Genomic DNA, 25,621 nt, shown 5'->3' on the forward strand with positions numbered 1-25,621 from the left:
TAAAGGGGGGGGGGGCAACCCCTACACTCAAGCACTCCTTCTTCCCCTTCTACTGCATAATTCCCTAAATTTTCTGCCTGTTGCTAAACATCATGCAGAACTCAGAACTAGAATTAGGAATCCAGGATTTTGGATCCTCACTCAAAAGGGAAAGAGCTTACTATTATAGAGTTGCCATATCTTGAAGAGCAAGAAAGAAGACAGCCCAAGTCATTGCCAGCTTAAACCGGGGAACTGTGGGGCTGCTGCCACACCCGTACGCCTCTTTCCCTGGCTCAGGCTGGCAGTGGCTGCGGAGTGCAGAGCCTCAGCCTGAGCCCAAGCCTGAGCCCCTTGAACCCCCTCCCCCCAAACCCAGACATTTCCTTTAAAATGTAAAAATCTGCCCAGATGTGTATGTTGGGCCCCCAAAAGAGGACATATTTGGCTTTTACCAAATGTATGGCAACCTTAGTTGGGGATGTCACAGCATGCTACAGTTAATGCTGAGCAGCAAATAGAGGAAATATGTGAAACCAGAGCTTATTTACAATCTTCCTAACTATGGTTTGGACTCAGAGCATTGTCTGAATTGGGGCTGTGCTTAAATTACAAATATTAAAACCATACTAACAGCATTCATATCACAGTGAATGCAAAATACACATTAATGTATTGACAGCATTCCTCAAATGGTTATTTATAGTTATCTGTGGAGATAGTTTATGCCAGGGACGTCCAACAGGTCGATCGTGATCAACCGGTCAATCGTGGGGTTCCCTGGTCAATCATGGTTGATCGTGTGATCTTGATCGATCACTCACCCCCCCCCCCAAAAAAGCCCAACAATTTTGGTCAATCCAATGGGTAGATCACTGCCACTATTTTTATAGTTGGAGTAGATCGCAGTCTCTTGGGAGTTGGACATGCCTGGTTTATGCATACCATTGTCCTTTCTAATTTCTTACTATAAACCTATGAACTGTAAATCAAAAGTACAAATTCACCCTGCAGGGGACTTGCAAGTGTTCAGAAGGCAGTGCTGGTTCCTGGAAACAAAAACCAAAAACATTATGAGCAACAGCTCACACAAGAAGCCTCAAACTGATGACCACTGTATGGTGAGTAATGAATTACAATACCAGAATGTGGATTCAAGTGTCAGATTACAAAATTAATCAGGTTTATTGAACCTACACATAAGAATCAGTCCTGAATCCTGGCCATAGGAAAGAGGATAAGTTAATAAAATATGTGCACAGATTTGTATCAGTGCCAAATCTCATATTTTAGACAACCCCCACCCCAAATCAAAAAGAAACCACCACAAAATAATCAGGGAAAGAAAGCCTAACTATGTAACAATTAAAAACAACCATTCGTGAAAGAAGCCAGTTCAACTTGCAACAAATCTCTTTATATTCCCAATTATTCCCTTAAACTTTGTCAGCCAGGCTGAGTCCTTTACCTAGCAGCTAAGCTCCATGCAAGGGGGGGGGGGGGAAGCCTGATTAAATACAGCCTTGGACAGATGCCCATAGCATTGTGATTGATGGCTGAAATATGGACCCTGAAAGGATCCTACTGATTGCAAACATCAAAAAGCTGAGCAAGTCAATGTAAACTTCAGACTCTTTTCACTGCACCCAAAGCCAACAAACTAGGTGGTTTTTTTTTACCTCTTCAAAAATATGCAATCTGAATATAAATGCTTTACAATCTTATTTCATGGTATTTGAAGATACAATTTCACAATTGTAAAAATAAGCATGATTTTTATTCTGGGCAATGAGGTTTTGAATGTTTTTGTCCAAATTTTACTGATTCTCCATTCACAATCACTAATATGAACTGGAAGCCTGACTCCACTAACTAAAATGCATTGAAAATGTGAAAGGCAATCTCATTTTTTTACCACTCGGATGTGACTACATCAAGGTTGTTAGAACTCGTCCTGAAACTTGAGTCCTGAATGCAAAGAAATCTATGGTTTAATTCTAGGGGGAATTGTGCTTCTGTAATTACAGACAAGTGCCCTTTAAATATGTGTATTTATTTATTTGTTCAAAAAATTACATTCCACTCTGCCCACCCCAATGAGTTATTCAATATGGTTTACAAAAATAAAAAATAAAAATAAAATAAAACCATCATTAAAACACAATTATGAGAAGAACAAAACTTTAAATTTCCAAGCATGGAAAGAGGGAGATGTGAACAACAACAAAACTGCACAAAATGAGGAAGAATGGCCACCACCACAGGCAATTATAAACTGGTTAGTTGTTTGAATGGAAAACTGAGATAAGGCCTTGTTCTAGGAAAGCTGGTTAGCCTATTGATGCTTAGCTAGGATTTTAACAAGAAGCTGAAATCACCATCTGAAATAAGTATTCGGGGGGGGGGGGCTACAGATATATGTTTGTGGATCAGTATCCAACACATGCAATGTCACTTTCTGATGAGATTAAAATAAATGTAGGTTTTGCATGGGACTCTCAAGAGTCTCTGGAGAGTCCCATGGACTGCAAGAAGATCAAACCTATCCATTCTTAAGGAAATCAGCCCTGAGTGCTCACTGGAAGGACAGATCGTGAAGCTGAGGCTCCAATACTTTGGCCACCTCATGAGAAGAGAAGACTCCCTGGAAAAGACTCTGATGTTGGGAAAGATGGAGGGCACAAGGAGAAGGGGACGACAGAGGACGAGATGGTTGGACAGTGTTCTCGAAGCTACCAACGTGAGTTTGATCAAACTTCGGGAGGCAGTGGAAGACAGGAGTGCCTGGCATGCTCTGGAACCCTCTCTGGCACCCGGACGGCGTAGCCTATATGGACTGTGCACGTATGGCAGCCCGTACAGGCTGCACATGTGCGGCATCCCACACGTGTTCACTCCATACAGAATGCCACACATGCACAGTCCGTACGGGCCGCCGCTCGCATGCGGCGGCCGTACGGGCTACCACTTGCATGGCGACCGTACAGGCTGCCGCGTGAGTGGCAGCCCATACAGACAGTGCACGAGAGCGGCAGCCCGTACAGATGCCTGTACAGATGGCGCGCAAGAGCAGCAGCCCGTGCGGACGGCCCACGAGCAGCACTCATACAGACTGCGGGCGCCCTCAGCTGCTCTACAGCTGGGGGGAGGCAGGGGCCATCTTGTCACCCCTTGTGTAGAAGGATGTCACTTCTGTCAAGTGATATTGTGTGTGAAGACTTCCATAACTGGTTGAAAATGAGAAGAGGTAGAATGACCAAGCCCTAGAAAACATGCTGAAGTGTCATTGCTCCCCATACTTACTGAACACTGTGCTATTGAAGATGTTTGGAGGATTCTGTGCACGGGAGACACAATATCTGTTAATTGGTCAGCTTTTATGAACTGCTGCTTTGATAAGCAACAGCAGTAGCTAGGAGCTTATTCCTAACTGCCAACAAAGTCCATCTCCCCACTTTGTATGCCTTATAGGTTCCAACTTGCAAGAAAAGTTACAATGCTATCACTTTCAAACACCAGATTCTTTCAAGGCCAATGAGATCAATGTAGCACCTTTCTTTAGGAGTTCAAGTGCAGCAATGCCTGGTATCCTCTTGACATCTTCTTCCCAAAGGTGTTTAGGAGTACTGTGAGTCATGGGGGATTTTCACTTTTATAGAACTGTCATCGAAAAGGGAAACATGTCTCATAAAATAGTTTTCAGTTCATGTTCCGTAACCTGAAAACTATTTTTGTAGGCACACCACTTTCACAGATGCAGTGGATTCAGGTCCACAATTTCATTACACGCATCTTCTACACCATTAAACTCTTTTGAAAATGTCATGGCAGCTGAAAGAGGTGCCAGAACACACTATAAACACCTTCTTCATTCTCTTAGATGGCAATGGTGCCCACCTGAGAGGTGTCAGAACTGAGCTGCAGTCAGGTAGAGCATGTAACACTGGCCTTATTACTTTAACTCAGTCTAAGCTAGTTTCAGCTTTTGCTGACAATGTTCTCCTTTGGTTAGTTTTAACTTAACGTTACAGATTATTTTTTTACAGGCAATGAACAGTTTCAAGCAGAATGAATCATGGAATCTATGTATGCAAGGAGGGCACAGTGGGAAAGCAAAAGGGTATTTTCAAACCACTTTAAAGCTACCAGGTGTGAACTGTTCATTTTGGGGGAAGGAAGAGGGGGGAATATGTTGATCCCTTCAGATTATTTTTCCTGTTTCTGTTTGAAACAAAAAGTAGGTTTGCAAAAGTAGTCCTATGCTCACGTTTGTTGTCTATTATATCCCAGGCATTCTCTCGCTCTGTGTGTATGTGCGCACGTGTGTGCAGGGCTTTAAATTTGAGGATAAAGTTCTTATCTCCACCTGGATAAGATTTAAAGGGCAAGTTGGCTTTATGTGAAAAATGTCAACAGTAATTTTTCTTCAGTGGAAGACATGCTTATAAAAGAAAGAGTAAGACTATTGTCAGGGGAGGTGCTGTGTTTCATAAACTACATTTTGAAAAGCATAGAGTAGTTGCAATTACAGCCAATGATGTGTTGAATATTACATCTGAACTAAAACCAAATTTAAATGGCAACAGGTCACTAAAATACAGTGGGATTTCCATCCATTTCCCCTTACACTTAAATTGTTGTAAGTACTGACCTGCTGGGTAACTGCAGTTAAAGTGTATTTCTCTGCAGGTAACATTCATAGCACTGGAATATGACAGATATTGGGTCTCCAGTTTTAATGCATGCCAGTTCTACTTAAATCATACATGTACATGGAACGTAGTCACTGAAATAATGCAACGGATTTAGAACAGCAGAATACAGAAAACAGAATGAGCCTGAAACTGGCTGTATATTGTTTGGTGGACCAGCTACATGTGGAATCAAGCAATCCTTTAAATGTTCACCTAGCCATACAGAAGCTGCTTTACCATAAACATCTTCCACACAGCTCAGAAAAACATTTTAGTAGAGAGGAAGTCACATGAGTCTTTCTGATTTCTGAGGCTTACCCTTCCCAGTCAAACAGCTGATTGAAGGGGGGGGCGTTCAACCTTTTCCCCCAACTACACAACAGGCAAAAAGTGGAGGAAATAATCCCATATAGCCAAACTCTCTGAGTAATTTTATTGTGAACATATAGTGGGCCAAATCAATAATTCTAACCCAGTACAGTATATTGACTCCAAAAGCAGCTCGCACTGCTACATTAGATCAGGCCTGCATAACCTGTCTCCCAACTAATAAATTGCAATCTACCAGCTATGCTTGGTGGCTCACCCAGGACTTAATAAATCTGGTTTTGCAACATACCACCAACAGTGGAATAGGAGGTTAAGAACATGGCAAGTTACAATTACTTGGTTATATTTCCATCTATGTAACATGGTTCTCCTGATGATCAATAGTGAATTTTGTGTTCAGCATGGATTTCGCAGAAGTATTAGAAAATATTTTGCTTCCTCTCAGGTAATAGTTCCATGCTGTTTATCTTTAAACAACAGATGGTGACATCTGGAGCAGAATGAGGACGATATTAACCTACAAAAGCGTCTAGAAGCCTTCCCCATCTGAGTTGTTTCACATAGTATAAAATTCATATAATACAAAATCCTAGCAAGTCATTACTGGAAGGACTGTGATTTTAAATTGTTAAGTCTGTGTGCAATTGGTCATAAACAACACTTTAGTGTCAAAATACACATCTTTAAATATTGCTTCATCTATTATTTTGCTGGGCTACTTGTATTTAAGGATTATCTTGTCCTTATGTTGCTCAGAACAGTGGCATTAGGAACATCTATCCTTCCAGCTAATGTTTTGAAGCAAGAAAATACAGCCTCCTCATGAGGGCTGTTTTTCATGTCTGACACCATTAGAGCTGAAGACCTTCCTTTTTGGCTTACTGTTCTAGGAAGAAAGAACAAGAAGATCTCAAAGGAAGATTTGTACTTTTTCTGTGTTCATTCAAGTTCAGTTAAGGCAGCCAAGTTCATTTCAAATAAAACAAAGCCATCCTGCTGGGATGGTGGGTATGAACCACACCTACTCTCAAAAGATACCCAAGGCTACAGCTGCTGTTCCTTTATTTCAAAACAAGGTTCAAACACAGTCAGACTACACAAACACAAGAACATCATAATCCTTCTTGCAAAACAATGAAAAAATGAGAGCATGTAAATTATGTTAATTTGGTTTATTTGATTTCTCAATCTCTCTCTTAATTGGTACATAACTTTCATACACTTTGAAGGGTCCCAAGGATCACAATAGCTCCCTCACACTCACAAAAGAACTGACTCAGTTCAGCCATCATACAGACCATGGTTTGTATTAGCCACAGTTAGTAATCCACACAGCGGTTGCACATACACAGCAGGCTAACCATAGTTTATAGCCGCTTGTCTGCTTTTCTGTCTCTGAAGGGCAGTAGCTTCTCAAAGTGGAACAACATCCATCTTCATAGGGCAGAAGCCAGTTACTGAGGCAGAGCTAAAGCTCTGATGCTTAGAAATATCTTGTGAATTCAAACATAACCACAAACCACAGTTAGGCAAATTAACTGTGGCTTGATATCCTGCTTTGGGAAGCCCCATTGCATTAATCTGCCATGGTTTGGCATTACGTCTGAATACAGTCACTGAATGACATTCAGAAGAAACAAGGAGTATTTTTATACAACAAATGTGAATTAGTTATACTTTAGCATGTTGTGGCTGAACAATTCTAAGCTTTCCTGAATAAAATGGTTTTTCTTGGCCCTTTTCAGTCTAGGGTTTGCCCTGGCTATGTAACAGAATCTGCTTCAATAGCTCTGGCAGATTATCTTCAGGGTTTCAGGGGGAAAACTTCCCCAGCCCTACCTGGCGATGTCAGAGATTGAACGTGGCAACTTTTGCATGCAAAGCAGGTGCCTTACTATTGAGCAATGCCCCTTCCCTTTTTCATAATTATTTCTGTAAGGGTATAATGTGGAGGAACTAACAGAATCTTTTTTATACACTTAATTCTACAGCCTATATTGTTTGCTGTACTTATTTTTTGCTGTTATCAATGAGATGGGGGGGGGGAATTCTGGTGCTTATTATTGTGTAGAAGCCCAGTGCAGGAATATTAACATCAGGAGGATGAAAAGAGAAATAACAATGTCATCCCCAAGCGAGAAACTTGAAAGTGAATAGCTACTTCGAAGTCCGTCCTATTGAATAAAAAATTGTACACCTAACCATAGCAGAAAAGCAGAATTAACCACATTCTCTTTACCAAGAAGCTATGTAAGCCACATTCGCTTTTCTTTTTTGTCTGAAAGTGAACTCAGCATCAATGCAAAACTGCAGAGGAGGAGGAAGAAACCCTGCGCTTCTCCTGCTGTTTTATGTACAGTTACATTTAGCAACAAATCACAGCACTGACAGGAACTAAAAGAGAGCAGTAATAATGGAGGTTGATTTTGGACACCCATTTATTTTATCTGGCATATCAGCAATACTACAGGAAACTGTGTTCCAGATGAGAATGCATGGCGCTCAAAGGCTTGCAATGTTATCAGATTTCCAATATCTCATGATGTGCTTGCTCTTGGTAGGATGTGAGTGTAGTAACCAACTCCAGATGCATTATCTAGGACACTTGTACAATTATTTAATTTATAGTTTCCTGGACACATTATATAAGCTGAAATTTACAATTTGTTTATTAGCTTAAAAGAACACACCCCTGGGAGCTGACTCACAAGGTTAGTACCAATCCCTCCTTCATTTCCTTTCTCAAGTCTAATATTACTGTGAAGCTAAGAGAATAGGAGTTAATAATTAGAACTTATAACCATGGGGCCCAGTGAAAATCAGGATTTTATCTCCTTATCTGCTACAAAATGCCAGATTGGGGGTGAGGAGGGGAACAAATCGATTTCTCCTATGTTCTAAGGCTTGGGGAATTGCTAAAGGTTTTCCTCCTTATTGACAGGCTGTACTGCATCTAGCAATTTCTTTCTCAGCTAAACACTGAGAAAATTACTCAGATAGTCAGTGGCATGACCCCTGATTCCAGCAGCAATCCAGACACAGAGGCAGAAACTGCAGAGGCACCAGCTAAGCAGCATGATCAAGTTCAGGGCTCTGAGCTGTCTGCTGGAGATCAGGGTAACACAGCACATGTCTGTCCAAAGGAGTCCCCAGAAGAATGTCCTGAGCTATCAGGACCTGTAGTCTGTACTCACATGGGCAACTTCCCCTAAGTCTGAGAAATCAGGTGCTTCTAACCACACATCACTTGGTGCAACAGTGCAGGGAGAATACCAGGGAAGAGCCTATGGAATGGAGTGGGAGGCAGAGGTTGACCCTTTAAGACTCTGAAGAGAGTGATGCCTGGGAGAGGTAGTCTGAATACATACTTTAAAAGTCTCCTAACTTCTGATGAAGTAAATTGCTCACTTGGAGCTATGTGTCTTGAAACCTCTGACCACTGGGCCATCCTCATCAGATAAGTACAGTGGTACCTCGGGTTACATACGGTTCAAGTTACAGACTCCCCTAACCCAGAAATAGTACCTCGGGTTAAGAACTTTGCTTCAGGATGAGAACAGAAATTGCGTGGTGGGGGCATGGCAGCAGCGGGAGGCCCCATTAGCTAAAGTGGTGCTTCAGGTTAAGAACAGTTTCAGGTTAAGAACGGACCTCCAGAACGAATTAAGTATGTAACCAGAGGTACCACTGTAGTGGGGAGGCTATGTGGCAGAGGTGTCATGCTTTGTGGGTTGTGCCAAGGCCTGGTGAGTTGAATAAAGGAAGCCACCTAGCAATTTGCTGTGAGGTATTCACACACACTCTTCCAATGGTTGGGATCCAATGCAAACATCTCCTTTTCTCATTAAAAAGGGTTTAGCTTTACCAAGAAAGTGAAATATTATTGAGGGCATTCTAAAATGAAATTGTGTGGGTTGTGTGTCACTGTGTGAGAGAGTGCTGCAAAAGATCAGTAGCTTTAATGTAGTACAACCTGAGAACATTCTGAACAATTTTGTTCCTTAGAGTTTTGAAAACAGATGTTTGCAAGGTCCAGCTGACATCTTTCATTTTAGCCAGCAAAATGTGGGATGATTCCAGGAAACTGATTGTTCATGTAAGCAATGTGTGTCTCTATTAAGGAATTCCAATACCTCATATCATTACTATGTTTTTATTTCTAAGGAGACTCCCCCCCCTTTATTATATTAGAACACCATTAAAAAGCAGTCATATTGGATCAGTCTGATGCATGATCCAGATTTAAACAGTGGTCTTCAAATGAAACTACAATAACATAATTATAGAATATACTGACCTTGTTGGTCTAATTTCTCATGTGTCTCAAGCTGTCACCAGTTAATGTAATTCCAAGATGCAGAGATATCTTTCACATACATTTACATTCAATAAGCATAATGGCTGCTAGCACTTAAGTGACCCATTGCTCAATAACTTGTTCAATCATTTATTCACTCAGCTATTTCTATTATACCACAAGTTATAGGACAAGCTAACCTCAACACAATGCAAAAAGTAAATTTCACACTATATGAAATTAATTTGTCCTGCAACTTGTGCTATAATGTGAAATTTCCAGAGATTATTGGTGGGGGACAGCTACAAGGGGGAGTGGGTATTCCCTTAAAGCATCCCTCATTGTTTTACAGACAGACGTCTTCTGTTACTTAGGTGGCACCCATTGGGTCTCCCACTACATGTTTTTAATTTTACATTGTAAATTACTAGGTATGTATCCTGCATCTTTGCACGACGTGAAAGGGTATATAATTGATCTAGAGAATAACTGCATCAGAATGGGCTGATTCTTTACATTCTACTTATGGGTTTTTCAGATAAATCTGGTTGGCTACTGAGGGAGACAGGATGCTGGATTAAACGGTCCTTGAGTTTCAACTAGTTATGTTCTTAAGTTAATATTGGGTGATACCAGTCATGAACTCGGGGCTTGTCAACCTGGAAAGGTAACCCATCTAGGAAGAGGAAAATTCTTGTTGTCTGGACAGCCTAGGACCTCCATACACACTGCCCAGGCTTGCACCATGGGAAAGACACTTCAGTTTGACTTCAACCCTGGAGGTGCACTTCATTGTCTCTTGAGAAAGACAGATGCCAAAAACAGATGTTAAAATAATGGCATGATGTCATTGTCAAAATATGTAGACAAGACCATTCTTGACCATAGGACCCACTATTGGTCTCATCCACTCAATGTGCCAAAGCCTATCTTTGCATGCAGAGGAAGTCCTTAACTCAGTGTTTCCCAACCTTGTGCCTCCAGCTGTTTTTGGACTACAACTCCCATCATCCCTAGCTAGCAAGACCAGTGGTCAGGAGTGATGGGAATTGTAGTTCAAAAACAGCTGGAGGCCCAAGGTTGGGAAACACTTTAGCCGGCCAATTAAAACCATTCCAGGCTGTGGCTGCTGTTGCATGCTGGCAGCTTCCAGGAGCCACAGGTGAGAGCTGAGTGCCAGGTGGGACCAAAGATGGCCAAACTACCCCAAAAGGAGAATGATAGTACCCACCAGAGGTACTATTGCTCCCTTAACACTTTAATTTGCCCCTAGAGCTCAGTATAAGCAGAAAAGTTTATATACATGCAAGGATCTACTCCGTGACCAAATAATCCGACAGCCTTCTCTGGGGTATATTAAAGAGATCAGGTTTCTTAAATAAAACCATATTCCTCAATAATTTATGTCCCCCTCTACACAACACATTGAGTATGGTCACTAGAGACAACATTTCACAGTGACATCATAAGTACAATGCTGAAAGTACCTTCCTGCTTTTAGGTTTAATATGCTGGATGATACTAATAAGTTGAGGTACTTTTCTTCACTGTCCTGTACAAATCTTTGTGCGATGCAACTATGAATAATGATGTATACTATGGCATTACAGCAGGAGATTATTTTTGCACATTCACTATCACCACTGGCAATGATCTGTTTTACAAGAAAAGATGCAATGACAGTGATTTTATCAGTCTGGTTATGCTCTCATGATTTTAAAAATACATCATTGTATTAAAGGTTTTTGTTGTTCTTTCAAGAGGCACTGTTGATAGAAGAAAACAATTCTAGTACCACTACCAGGAATATATAATGACTGACAAAATGCAGGGGAATTATGCTGGTTTCAAACTGTTAGAATACAATTAAGTCATTACAGTCAAGTCACAGGGCATTTCTGGAAGATTAATAGCCAACCATGGAAGGTTGGTGGCTCTTGGCAATATCTTCAGTCATTACCCAGGAAAAGTCATCATTAATACATGAAAATTACCCTGCCTATGGGCAGTCATTGCTATTATAAAATGAAAGTGTAGAGAAGGGGGGAAATATTTTAAAAGTCTTTTTTTTAAGTTTGCAAATCCCTCAAATTTGATTGTGACAAGTTTTCTGAAAATTAATGTCTCCTGTATTATCCAGTGCAATTGCTTTTCAACTTCCAGTTACATTTATAATTACTTATGACAAAATTAAAGTGGCAAGAAGAATACCTAATGCAGCTTGTTTTTTAATCTGTATTTATGTCCCCAGAAAATATCTAAATCTTCGATCTTCATTCTACTGAAAACACTCTAGGGCTAAATATTATTTATTCTTCATTGCCCTTTTCTCAAAGACAGCCAATAAATAGCATTGCAAATCCACATAATTATACTCTCAGAAATGAATATAAATATACATACATGTTTGACTGAATCTACATGGAACAGCAGATTGGAACGTATTTTGGAAAGGTACAGAGGGAGGAGAGGACAGAAGTTCTTTCTGCAATCAGAAATCCTTTTTTTTAAACATAATTTTTATTAACAGGCCAGTCACATCACATTATTTCAAATCACATTAATTCCAAATTATACAGCCAGATTTTTAAATTTTGTTGGGGGTACCCATACATCAAGCTCCGAACGAGGGTCCAAACATCACTTCTATTACTGCTTTAATTAAACAGTTCTATCCAGTTCTATCCAGATAGTCTCTTTATTACTTTCTTCATCTTCCTGTTGTTGTCATATATTCCTTTCTTTGTGATCTCTGATAATCTTCACAAGCAGGTTGGAAGCAAACGCCGTCTGCGTGGGTTTTACACACTCCACAAGTCATATCTCATAGGGACAGCCGTCATTCCCCTCCTCCTTCAAAAATTTATCTTCGGTCTGCCCTTTAGTTTTCCCAGGCTTGTCAAATATCTCATAGAGGGCTCTGCCAGGTTAAGATCACATTCCAATCATCATTCACATTCCAATAATCCTGGTCCTCCTCCCTCCGTCTTTCTTAGACAAGCCTGTCTTGCAAGACGCCATTTAAAACTGCGTCATAGAATTTTTTCCATTCTCCAATATTTACCAGTCCTCTCTTTGATCATTAATTCACCCCATACAGTTTTTAAATTCCTACTTGTGATTAGTAAAATACGGCGATTCTTCTTTGGGGTGGAGGGTTATTAGTACTCACAGAAGGCAAAGAAAAGAAAAGTTTTTTCCTCCACCCCCCCCCCTTCTTCACTCCAGACATACCAGTCTCTTAATGGTGGTTCATCACTTGATTTATTTGTCACGCCCGCCGCTCCGATCCCAGAGATCCATTAATCAGCAGTCTTATCTCTCGAACTTTGCTTGATGTGTGTGCTTTAGCTTCTTTCCAATTATATGTTTCCAATTATATTTCTGAGCTAAAGCGAACCAGCACACGCAGACTGGAGGCGGCGTCAGGAAGAGCCGACCTCATCGAGGGCTTGTGCCAAGTGACCGGCACCCCCGTCTTTCGAATCCGGGGGTGCGTTGTGGACACCGCTGGCAAGGCAGCCCCCCCATCTCCTTGGGGGTGGGGGTGGGGGTGGGAAGGCTGCATACTTCCCATAGCAGCCTCTTAATTACCTCGTATGGGTTGGAGAGATGTTATTGTTGGCCATCTTCCAATGCGCCACCTGGTGGCCCCTTGCAATCAGAAATCCTTGCACTGATGGGACATGGATGTTGAATACAGCCCAAGGTACCTTTGGAGTAAAGGTAGCCATGTCATTAAGCCAACCCAAATGTCTTAAAGTGTGCAAGTTTCTGAGTTCTGAGAATTCTTCATCAGGAGATTAGTCAGGTTCTGACCATTTATACTTTTAGGCATTTAACTAAAACACAACTGTTTCAGAAGGCTGCTTTGGCTGAGATGGATTAGCTCCGGTCGAAATTGTTGCTTTCATAGTTTATATTTTATGGGATGTGTTTTTCACATCCTATATGATGTGTTACTGATTTTTATGAGGTAAGCTGCTTTGAGAGAGGCCATAGCTCAGCAATGAGGCACCTGCTTTGAAACTTCCAGCTTCAGCAACATTGTTCTAGCTCAGAGGCCAGCTTTGGAGACAGATGATATCCCTTCAGCCAATAGCCACCAGCCACATTCCAAGTGGCACAGAGGTTCTGCAGTGATGGCAGCCCATTCCCAGATATGGCTTCAGGGTTGAAGGGGGTAAGCCTGCTTCTGAAGCCAACAATGTTTTCTGTCGAAAGTTATGAACTCTCCAAAATTTGACAGTTCAGGAATGGTAGCATGCTTTTCAGGAAATATTAGAATCTACTCTGGATTACCAATTTCTGGTACCATTATGATCTAAAATTTTGCTTTTAATGCAGAAGCATATTACAGCGTATGGCTACATTTTCTATTCAACAACTGTCATGCTTAATGTATTAACAGAAGTAAAATCACGGACTAAAATCCTGTGTTGAATAATCACCATTCCACAATGAGATGAGTGTTCAGCTCTCACATTTAAGATGATCTTATCACAGTCAAAATACCAGGCATTTGTTGTTCATTTCCATCCACAATTTCTTACTTAGCACTAGCAACCCCAGCTCTTACTCAGTTCTTCAGCTCCAATTGGGAAGACAATAAATTATCCCAACAATTGGACCATGAGCCAGCATTGTTTTTTGAAAAAGGGTTGCCCTCTTTTCTGCCCATTAGCCTTGTCTTGTCCTACCAAGATGACAGTATTCTACTGTTGTTTTAGTTTTCTACAGCTTTTTGTTAAATGTTCTAACTTCACATTTCATTCCAGCATTATAGGCATTTTTATCTTCTGTTAAGTGTTTTCCATAGTGCATGGATGGATGGATGGATGGATGGATGGATATAAAATGTCCTTTGTGGCAAGATGCATTTTTATTTGCTATTTAATGCATGGCCAGCTAGACCATAGTATGTAACTCATGTACAAAATGATTTTGTTAGCCTTCAGTAGAACAAATACACATTGGAGGCTCTCTCTAGCTACCAAGATATGTAGGTGGTAGAAAATATCCACATGTTTAACTGACACACTGTTCACTTGTCTGTATTACAACTGGGAAGAAGAAACACAGCTGCTGTGCGCATAATCAATGCATAGAGTGTGCATGGCAAAGTCACCCACCCACTCCAGCAAATATTTTACCCACTTACTGTATGGCCAGTGCAGAAGTGATTAGGAGAGGGAAGCACATCCTTTGGTAACACGTCTAACCAACAGAACATTGGCACTATTTTAGAAAGCCTGATTCTTTTGTTTCTGACAGTATTCTAAAAAACCACATTCTATTACATGTGCATACCAACTATATATTCAATTCCAATGACTCATTTTTCTTCCATAGGTGATGTTAATACACCAGTCACAGTCAGCAAGAGCAATGGATCAGTTCTATGCAATCAGTTCCTGGCTACATTTCTGCCAAAGCTTAATCCACATAAGGTGGGATTTCAGGTGGTTAAAAAGACCACTGGTCTAGATAGACAAGTCTATACATTCCCTAAAGAAACAATTACAATGCTTGAGGATTCTCCTGTACCCAGTAGAGGCACAGATAGTTCTTGGAATGCCTTTTATCCATATAAGGTGGTTTGCCAGTTGAAACCCTATCTGGAGAAAGTACACCTGGCTGCTTATATCCAGACTAGACTACTGTAATGCTTTCTTTGCACCAGTTTGTGCAACAAATGTACACATTTGTTGCTGAGCTCAATTTAAAGTACTAGCACTAACCTTTAAAGTCCTAAACTGTTTGGGACTAGATTTGAAGGGTCACCTACATCCTTATGAACCTGCCTCGAGTGTTTTATTGTCTATTAAAGGAACTGTCTTCAAAACTCTGAAAGGGATACATGATATCACACGTGAGTTGCATGAACATCCAATTCTATCACATCTGGCACATATCCTCAAGGCATGGGAGTCGTCCTATCACATGAAGTATGTGTAGTGTTAGCCATCCCTACTCATTTCTAGATGTTTTCTAAAAAAAATTATTCAGGTAGGTTTTTCAAATCTGTTATTCCTTGCCAATCACCTCTTACTGATGTCTTTGATGTTTTTGTTGTAATACTGTGCCCTTAGTGTGTATATCACCATGTGATGGTTTAAATGAAAGTGTGGTTTATAAATATCTAATTAAATAAAATAAATGAATAGCTCTTTGCAGCTGCTATCCAAGAGCATTTCCTTGCTGCTTGAATAGCAAAACCCAGTGACATGCAAGCATTTATGGCTGTTTGAAGGAACTGGCTATGATTTAAAAGTTTGAAAACAATGCATAAACATTTGACTATCAACTTCCAACAGAATTGGATGCTGGAATAGTACTTAGGCTGGAATGAGAAAGTAAGTTTATTATTCATGGTAAGATTTCACAATAGTCCACTAGTATATCCTTGCTGCAGCTGCTGTAATGACATTAGGCTCTGACTCAAAGGGATAAGCTGTTGCAAGACTCTGGCAAGCCCTTGTGAAACTTGTATGTGTGATGTGGATGAAGCATCTACCAAGCAAGAGGTTTGTTTTTTTAATATAACAGGTAGTCCAACCCTGTTGTTAATTAAGAAAAACAATATCCATGTATTTCAGGACTGCACTACTGAGTTTTCTATGGAAGTCATGGAAGCTTGGAAGATCCCAGTCAGTAACAATTTCAACCATACCTTAGCTGGCAAAGTGGAAATCATCTAACATTATAGTGGAGTCAGGTGATTGTCAAGTGGGCCCCATCTATCTCTCAAAATACTCCACTGAGAATGGAGGAACCCAGGAACTGACTTGCTGGCCAGATTCCATTCCCAAGAATTTTCTGGGCTCAAACAATTCTTCCTGAGGCCACCCTGATGTGCTCATTTCCAGTTGGGAAACAAATATTTTTAAATAACCTGGGGAAGGATTTGCAGGATAGAAACAAAGCGGGGAAGGGTTAAAAGTGTTTTTCTCATACAGTCAGATGAGTTTGCATCTGAAATATGCACTAAAAGGATCAGAATTAAAATAAATCCAAGTTTTTTATATCTCTCCTGTGTCTTTGTTAACTTCCCATTTGAATCATGCATTTGTCAAGACTGCTACATATATTTCTTTCCAATTCTATTCTGCAGTCATTTAAGGTGCCACACGTTATGTCAGATGGAATCAGATCCTTTTTTTAGGTTGATGAAGCAGTTCAAAGCATGAAAGAAGATCACCTGCTTTAAAGATCACTTGCTTTAAACTAGTACATTCTTTCTTGGTGATATTTTGTCTAAAAAAAATATGACAGCTATATTACAGTGGACAGTAAGTGACACTGGCATGTACTGTTGCTGATTGCAATGTTATGAAATACAATCACCATTAAATTTATGTTGTGCTGTTCAGAAGCACATCATGTAGACATCTGTATGCATTCTACCATTTGTAGAAGTAATTGTTTTTGAAATGTATTTTTTCCATGAATTTAAAGATTCTGCTTTGATCCATGCTACAAATAAATGTTTATTATCTTAAATTTCAATATGCTGGTGTGAACAAATTTTGATGTGACATTGCAACTAAAACATCATATTGCCCCAAACACAAATTGTCACTTTGATATACAATGCTTCTATGTAATGAAACCTAAAATAAGAAGCAGGGGCAACTGGCAAAATACCATGAAGCATACAAAATAAAAATAGAATTTCTCACCAAGATTCCTATGTGTGTATCTTTCAACAGCAAAACAATACAGGAACCCATGTACGATCAAATTATAATCAGCTCATAATCAGTAAAAGATGTTTCAGAAACTGCATTCAGTGTTACTTTTTCAACCAGAGTGTCATTGACAGCCATGCAACTTCAATAGCTGTGTTTCTACCTGCTAATTTCTGCAATTCTGCAACATCAATTAGTCACTGAGATTCTTTTTGCCAAAGTATTGATCTGGCATTAACAATGCCATATCAACCCAGTGAGCCCAAATAAGTATGTATTGTAAGTCACTTTGCATTTACTTTTCTTAAAAAGCAATTACTAAATGTAATTAATGATGATGATGATGATGTAAGAGCTAGTATGCATATAGCAGTCGTAAGGGAACAGTTGCATTTCAAAGAAAACTTCTGACAACCCTCTGAAGGGTGTGAATGTGGTGCTGAATTTCCATTTATGATAGAAATCTTACCCCATTTCCTAAAGTCATAATGTTCAATTTTTCTCATCCTAAACAGTGGCAGCTACTGATACAGAGTCTGGCCTAGGGAAACAAGTAAGCTTTTATATACATTATGGGGAGAAGGGGTGGAGTTCAACACAGGATGTCATTTCAGCCACAGACCCATGGTTATTGTAGCACATAGATCTACCCCTAACCTCATTGTATGCATGGGTCCCACTGTGAACCTCTCTGGTTCATGGCACTGTCCTTTGGCACATTATGCACACAACAGATTTGAGAAGTCAAATACTACACTGAAGATATCAGAACAGGTGTAAGGAACCTGCTGCCCTAATGATGATGTACTCCAATTCCCATCAGTCCCAGTCAGCACGGCCAATGATCAGGAATGATGACAACTGTAGTCCAGCAGCATCTGGAGGGCCCCAAGTTTCCTATCCTTGTATTAGAATATGGAAGTAACCCAAATCATAGTGCCCCTTATGAAAAATGTTCTATTCTTCTTCTATTCTTCTTCAGTGGTTAAAATCTGTGTATCTTGCAAGTACTTCTTATCCCTATTAAAAATGTGCCACCTACCTCCTTAAAGAATAAAAACAGCGTCCTTTACAACCACATTATTTTGGTGGCTCATAATCATATAATCAACATCCTGATATTTCAGGCAATAGGGAGACTCAGGAATGAAAAAGTTACTGAACTGTTTGCTCAAGTATAAATCATAGATCACTGTATCCAACTAGAGCCAGGGCTTTTTCGGCTGTGGCTCCGATCTGGTAGAACACTCTGTCACAAGAGACTAGGGCCCGGCGGGACTTGACATCTTTCCGCAGGGCATGCAAGACAGAGCTGTTCCACCAGGCCTTTGGCCAGGGCACAGCCTGACTCCCTCCCTCGGCAATCTTCGCGGAGCTCTGGCCAAATGGCTGCCAGTGGCTTGATTTGAATTAATTTTATAATGAATGGTTTTAGAGTGTTGTTTGTGCTGTACCTTTGTACTGTTTTATTGTTGTTAGCCGCCCTGAGCCCGGCTCCGGCTGGGGAGGGCGGGATATAAATAAAAAATATTATTATTATTATTATTATTATTATTCAGAAGCAAAAATCATAGTAAGGGTTATATAATTCAGCAGCATTGGTAAGGCTTCTCTCAGCTGATTGGGGAGGCAAACAGTTTTCACTGATTCCATCTTCCTCTGCTACCCACTGAAGCTTCACTAAATCAGTTCTGCAGCATGCCCCAACCCCCTGGGTCAGATTTAGGGTCTGTGAGGGAGTACAAGGAAGAGGGGGAATCACCAAAAATGCTTCTCTTCTCATTCCATTGATGGAAGCCTTACTGTCAGCTGAGCAACACCATTGCACACAACCTTATGAGTGGAATTCACCTAAGCTTTTATACAGAGTAGGCACAATGAAATGAATGGATGTGACTAAGTTAGGTCCATTAATTGCAAAAGGTCTAACCTAAGAAAAACTTGGACTGAGAGGAGATATGACATCTCAAGGGCTGTCACATGAAAGAGGGAGCATGCTTGTTTTCTCCTGCTCTGGGGGTAGGACTTGAACCAATGGCTTCGTTACAAGAAAGGAGACTCTGACTAAACATCAGGAAGAACTTTCTGACAGTAAGAGCTGTTCAACAGTGGAGTAGTTTCCCTCAGGACTCGGGAGGTTGTGGACTCTCCTTCATTGGACATTTTTAAGCAGAGGCTGGATGGCTATCTCTCATGGATGCTTTAGCTGAGATTCCTGCATGGCAGGGGGTTGGACTAGGTGACCCTTCCAGCTCTACAATTCTAAAACTCCAATTGCCTACATTATTTATTTATTGAATTTATATACCATGCTTCATCCAAGGATCACAGCTGTAATGCACCCTGGGACCATAGGGTATGGAGCAGGTAATTAATAATAGTAATAGTAATAATAATAAGCATTAAAGCCAAATATTCCAAAAATAAATAAAATAACTGAATTTGATGGGATTTAATATTCAGGCTACTTGCATAGACTATGTTGATTTCCTAGTCTTTTTGCAGATGGTCCAGATTTGGATACCAAGTTGTTGAAAAAATATAAATGTAAATGACTAACAGTTCTGCCAGTAAAATACTTATATTGATTTAGATGTCACATATCAAGTTTGTGGCTCAAGTACTGACCCCTAAATCATTGTCTAACCCAACTGAATATATGAATTTAAAAATTCAATTTCCAAATCTTCAACAAACAGAATATGAAACTAAAATTCATCTAAAGTCTGGGAAGGATGTATTTAACATAGTGTGAAATTTAAAGCTTGTTTAAGCTTTGTGGGTGTTTTTTAATCGATTCCTAGAATTGCATCAAGTATTTTCTCCACTCAAATTTCATTCTAATACTCCACAGGAGGCAGTGTGTAGTCTGGTTTTTTAAGGGCTACTATATATCTTTTGGGCATGTTTTCCTGAACTAAAACCATTCAAACTTGTAAGATCCAGTGCTCTAAAATACTGTTTTCTTCATGCAGACCTGATACTTTTGGAAAGACCTCTAGGAGGGGGAAAAAAGCATAGTTCAGTTAACAGAAAAATAAGTAACATATGATGCAACAAGCTAAATATTAAATTAACTCCAGGTTTCTGACCACAAAGTCTCCAAACAACTTTAAAAAGTCAAATTACAGAGTAGCATATTGTCTGAGGTGCAAGATGTGCTGGAATTCTACATTTTAACTGCCATCTGGAAATCCTGTAAATGTCTTAACTATCTCATCACCCCAAATGCCCTGAACATGGTTGACAGGCATATATATCAAAATATCCAAAAGTGCCATTTGGTACTATCACAGTATTTATTACACAGTATTGCTTATTAAATGTAATGCCTCCCCACTGAGGAAAGGACAGAATAACTGTTCCCCATATTGTGCCAAATTCTGAATGTGTGCTTAGATTGGCTTGGAACAAAATGGCAGCTTTGAACAAATGAAATAGTTGCAGATGCATCGTAGGGGTGTGGAACTTGTATATTGCTCAATACCAAGCCTGTTAAATACAGTCCTTTTCATAATCCTCCCACAACTTCATCCTACCAAGTAATTGTGGGGTCACCCAAAGAGCGACAGGATATAAGGACAGACAGGGAGCAGCAGCAAACTGTTACTCAGATAAGAAAAAGGTTTCCTAGAGTGTATTTCATACAATGCCTTCTATTATATAAGGTGTTCAGATGTATCCCTCAGGCATGGCTGACCTTGCAATCCTCTCCTTTGAATAAAGTTTGTCTGGATCACTCAAAATATACAATGCTTCAAGGATGACAGAGATGTAATTGTGAGTAACAAGGAAGGCTGGTAATATTGGTGGAAATGTTATGGTGCCTTATCACATCCTTGTTTCTGTATCACAATCATCTATAGCTGGTGTGATGACTGGAGTGTTGACCTAGGACTGGGCAGATCCAAGATAAAGTCTCCACAAATCTCAGCAAGGGATCTTGAGCCAAACCTCTCAGTGTTAACCTACCTCTCAGAACAAAAAAACACACACCAAAAAAAAAAAACAAATTCCTTCCAGTAGCACCTTAAAGACCTTTAAAACACAATTCAGCAAACAACATTTGATCTCTCTTAAAGTGAATCGCTAACTACCAATTGCTGATGATGTGTGAAACAACTGGATATCAGGTGGGAAGGAGCTCATAGCCAGAGGGCTGTCACTGACAAAGTCCTGCCTTGTGCCATTAACACACAGGTTTTCCTCACCTATGGGACCACAAGCAGATCTTAAAGCACCAGATCAGATGGTATTGGAAGAGGCACTCCTTCAGGTTGTATAGAGCCATGTGCACAAATATCAACACCATGAATCACACAGTTAGTTCTAAGAAGAACAGTTCTAAGTAGGGGCATAATATCCCTTATATTAGCCCTGTATAACAATATTGCAGTGGCAAATAATTAGAACAAAAATAAGAGGAACCGTTTACTCCACCCTGAAGCCTTTGAAGATGGACTATAAATGCAAAAAATAAAAATAATAAATGCATAATTTCTCTATGCCAGTAAGTGAATTTCTTTCCTTGCTCTTGACTACCTCTCTTTTCATAACCACCCAGATAAATTACATGCAAAGTAGACTTAGCTACAGGCATTAAAAACATATGGCATAGTGGTGAGGAGTCACTACTAGAATAACCAATTGCCACCAGAAGCAAAAATTGTGATTTTTTTAAATAAAAACATGGCATACATAACAGGATTGCTATAGTTCTAATCCCTACCCAGCATTCTAGATTTAAGACTGCAGAAGATAGTGGCAGACTATACAGACTGAGCTATACAGTCTGCTGTTTGTTACAGTGGGATGTGAACGACATCGGGTTTCTCTAATGCTCTTCTTGGACAAATCATAGCAACATTAACATCCTCATCTGCTTGCTTCCATGGGATCATGGCAATATTCCAACGCTCAAATGCATCAGCAATTTCCAGGTTCTACTTAAAAGTCTGGATGTTCTTACTAATGGTCAAGGTTACTCAGAGACCTCAATGCTCCAGAGTTACTTCTGTAGCACCATCTCTCCCTCCCCTTTTCTTGTTCACCTTTTTAATGAAAACCATTACTCTACATAGTTCTCAACCCCAATTGAAATGAAGTTGATGCACAGACAATTACACCTGTTCATATTGAACTACAGAATTTCCCCTTCTTCCCTTCTCTTCTCTAGCACTGGTTATCCATTTACACTCAAAGGTCCTCAACACAAGGACCTGTATTATCTCAGGCTTGGGTTTGCTCTTTGAAGTATTGTGTATAATGATAGTGGTCCCCTATAAATAACAACAGGGTGAGAAAAATGGTAAAATGTGTATAGCTGCAAATTACCTCTTCGTCTGAACACTAAATGGCAACAGCAATTAATATGTGCCCCAATGTATTTTAAATGTGCTATTTTAAAATGTGACTGACTGCTCTCTGTTTTCCAGTGAGTCTATTTCCAAATGTAGTCAACCTGTCTGAGTTCTCCCCATAGTTTATTATAACTCTATTTAGAAGCTGAGAAGACACAAGCAGCCCTATCCTTTGCGCAGATCAAAGAAGTTTCCACTTTAGGTGCTCATTCTATATTGTTTAAAACCTATCGTTCTTGTTGTTTTGTAATGTTTTTAAAACATTGTTAAAACATTATGGTATGTTTATAAATTACCTTGAGATGCATGCAAAATGCAATTGATAAATTACTAAACAATAATAATGAAAGGTAAGTTCCACTGATTTCAATGGTGCTTATTCCTAATCATTTGACAGGCCCTCATTAATCTTCCAAAGAGTTAAAATTAGCATTAAGGAGCCAGCTATTTGAGGTTTCCTAAAGGGCACATACAACCTACAAGTTTAAGGATGATATCCAACTAAGTGGATATCAATGGACTAAAGTTACTTAAGTCCCCCCCCCCCACTTAGTTGGCTTAGTTGGCTATTGACCATAGCATCTGGTCCTCTAATGCAAAATGTGGGATGGGCAGAAAATCCTCAGATGAGTCTGAATGTTTTAATTACTTTCAGATTTCTACATTAAAGTCATGAACAGGCCTTGTTATTTTTAGTCAGATCCCTCCACCCCCAACACAGCCATTTTCTAACCTTACCACAAACTTTTCTCTTCAAAGAGAAAAGTACTCTTTGAAAAGCACTCTTTCTCTTTAGCTAAAGCCAAAGCCTATATACAATTACTTCAATACTGTAAGACTTTATTCATGCTGTATGTCTTTTGGAGCCATTTTTTACGCTAATTAATATGACTCCCATGTTATCCTCTTAAGTGATTTTTCTCTTTTTCCAATTGATCATATTGCAGAGTAAGAAAAAAGAAGTATACAATGCAACATTCACCTAGCCCAAACCCTAGGTGCTTACACCATATTTGAGGAGTTATTCCCCATCACCACAATAGTAAGTCACAACAACCTCACTATTTCATGGAACTACCCATCGCATACAGTAGCCTGAAGTATTTGGGAAGATGCAGTTTGCAAGTAAAACCTGGCAATGGTCTAGCAATAAGCAGAAAAGAGACTGTTCCCTAGAGACACAGGTTCAGTTCTCCAGTTCATAAGCATCACTTTCTAATAATAATTATAATAAGAATAAAATGCCAGCACTGGGGACTCTCAGTTGGAAGGCTAATATTCAGAACCTCAAAGCAGCCTGAAAAAAGTGGTGTCAGTTGTGACTCTTGGAGGGACGTGGCCTTGAATGTGTGTCCCGTCAAGTCGTCCACACGTGGTGCCAAGAACACCCTCGGTCTGAAAAATCAGGTTTGCAACAGGCGCGTTTTGAAGAAAGCAAATGCTCTCCAAGGGACCGAAAAAGCAGGGCGGTGGGGGGGGGGGGGAGAGAGCAGCGTAAAGGGAGCCTGACTCCACTTTGCCCTTCTGCAGCGTGGAAGCCCAGCAGCTGCCTGCATAACAGCTTGACCAGAAGAGGGGAAACTTGGAGCCGGGCTGCCTTTCACAGCTCTCCCAAGTGCCTCTTCAGCCCATCTGTGGGAGATCCTGCAATGAAACACCAACCGTTTGCTGCTTCTCTTCATTTACTGACGTGGAGGGAAGACTCAGAAGAAGCGGGCGAGGGATGAGGAGAAAGAAGAAGCGGGCTGGGGAGGGAGAGCAACCGAAGTGTGTCTGTGTGTGTTTACCAGAAGCCCCTCACAGCTCTAGGGAACTAGCTCCATGCCGGCAAACTTTACTGTACCTCGTTGCTGAGGCGCTGCCTGTTGCTGGTGCTGCTGCTGCTGCTGGTGCTGCGGCCGCTGAAGAACTTGAGCGCCGCACCGGCTCAGTAAGGCGGCCAGGACCAAGAGAGGAGGCAGAGCGGGTCGCGTCATTGCTCCTCCTCAGCGGCAGACGCCGCGCGCTCTCGCTCTCTCCCGGCTAGCGAAATGAGTTTCAAGTGAAGAGACGCTGCCTGAGAGGGAGAGAGGCGTCGAAGCCGCTGCCACAAGGGAGGGCGCCGCGGAAGGATACGCCCCTGTCCCGCTCCGCGCGCTCCCTCAGCCTGGCCCGCTCTCCTCAGTCAGGCACCGGCCAAGGGCCTGAGGAGGTCACGGGACAATGAACAATCGGGGAAGCCTTCCAAGGACGGGGGAGGCTTCGAGGGAATGAAGAGGGCAGCGAGCGACGCGCGCGCCCGGGGTGGAGGTGGAGGAACAGCGACAAGGTCTTGGCCAGAAAGCGTGAAGAGCAACAACAACGGACTGGAAAACAACAGGAATGGGAACTTTTAACAGTATTATTATTATTATTATTATTATTATTATTATTATTATTATTATTTATTAATAATAATACTGTTATGGGGTACTCTCATTTTCCTACTCATATTGAAATACTGCCCCTCAATGAGGCCAAACTTAGATTCACAAAATGTTTAGGGCATTCGTACCACTGCATACCCCCCAGAAAAAAGCACTGATGATGGTGATGATGATGATGATGATGATGATAATAACAGGACCTCACCTCAGCGGAAGAAGTTTCACAGAATGACCTAGAACTCGCTTCGCCGTCAGCAACTCCAGGCACTGAACTGGACCAATGATTGAGACGTGGACTTGAAGCGGTATACAGTGGTACCTCAGGTTAAGAACTTAATTCGTTCTGGAGGTCTGTTCTTAACCAGAAACTGTTCTTAACCTGAAGCACCACTTTAGCTAATGGGGCCTCCCGCTGCTGCCCCGCTGCCGGAGCACGATTTCTGTTCTCATCCTGAGGCAAAGTTATTAACCCGAGGTACTATTTCTAGGTTAGCGGAGTCTGTAACCTGAAGCATCTGTAACTTGAAGCGTCTGTAACCCAAGGTACCACTGTACACCGTCTCCATGTAGCAGGCCTGGCATTTTTAACGTGTGTGCACATGTGTCTTGGAGGTTTTTCCGAACTAAAATACTGGGAGAATTGTGGTGATAGTGAAAGGGACGGGAATGGAACAATTGAAGATTCTGGGTTCAAATCAATTTGGTGCGGTTTAGCCCGCAAGGTATATATTACAGACTCTTGAACAGGGAGTGAAGGAGCCTGCAGAGGTTCCCTGAGAATAGAGAATAGCATCTACAGAACGGTAGCTCTCCTTTTCCCCTTGAGAGAAGTCACTGACCATGAACTGATGAGGAAACCAACACA

General features: G+C 40.8%; 1 protein-coding gene across 6 annotated transcripts in view; it reads right to left on the reverse strand.

The window, feature by feature from the left end:
- The window catches only part of LAMA2 (laminin subunit alpha 2), a 365,889-nt gene extending 341,496 nt beyond the window's left edge, over window positions 1-24,393 (reverse strand). For 4 of the 6 annotated variants that reach the window (XM_077926013.1, XM_077926011.1, XM_077926012.1 and 1 more), the window contains exon 1: window positions 24,195-24,392. In XM_077926013.1, coding sequence (XP_077782139.1) covers window positions 24,195-24,327 — 133 coding nt within the window. In that variant the 5' untranslated portion in view covers window positions 24,328-24,392. Of the gene's footprint in view, window positions 1-24,194 lie in introns of all 6 variants that reach the window. The other 2 variants (XM_077926009.1, XM_077926008.1) reach the window with 1 other exon arrangement.
- Between the last annotated feature and the right edge of the window lie 1,228 nt (window positions 24,394-25,621).

This window comes from Podarcis muralis, chromosome 3 (genome assembly GCF_964188315.1).
Source record: "Podarcis muralis chromosome 3, rPodMur119.hap1.1, whole genome shotgun sequence".
Lineage (NCBI taxonomy): Eukaryota > Metazoa > Chordata > Lepidosauria > Squamata > Lacertidae > Podarcis > Podarcis muralis.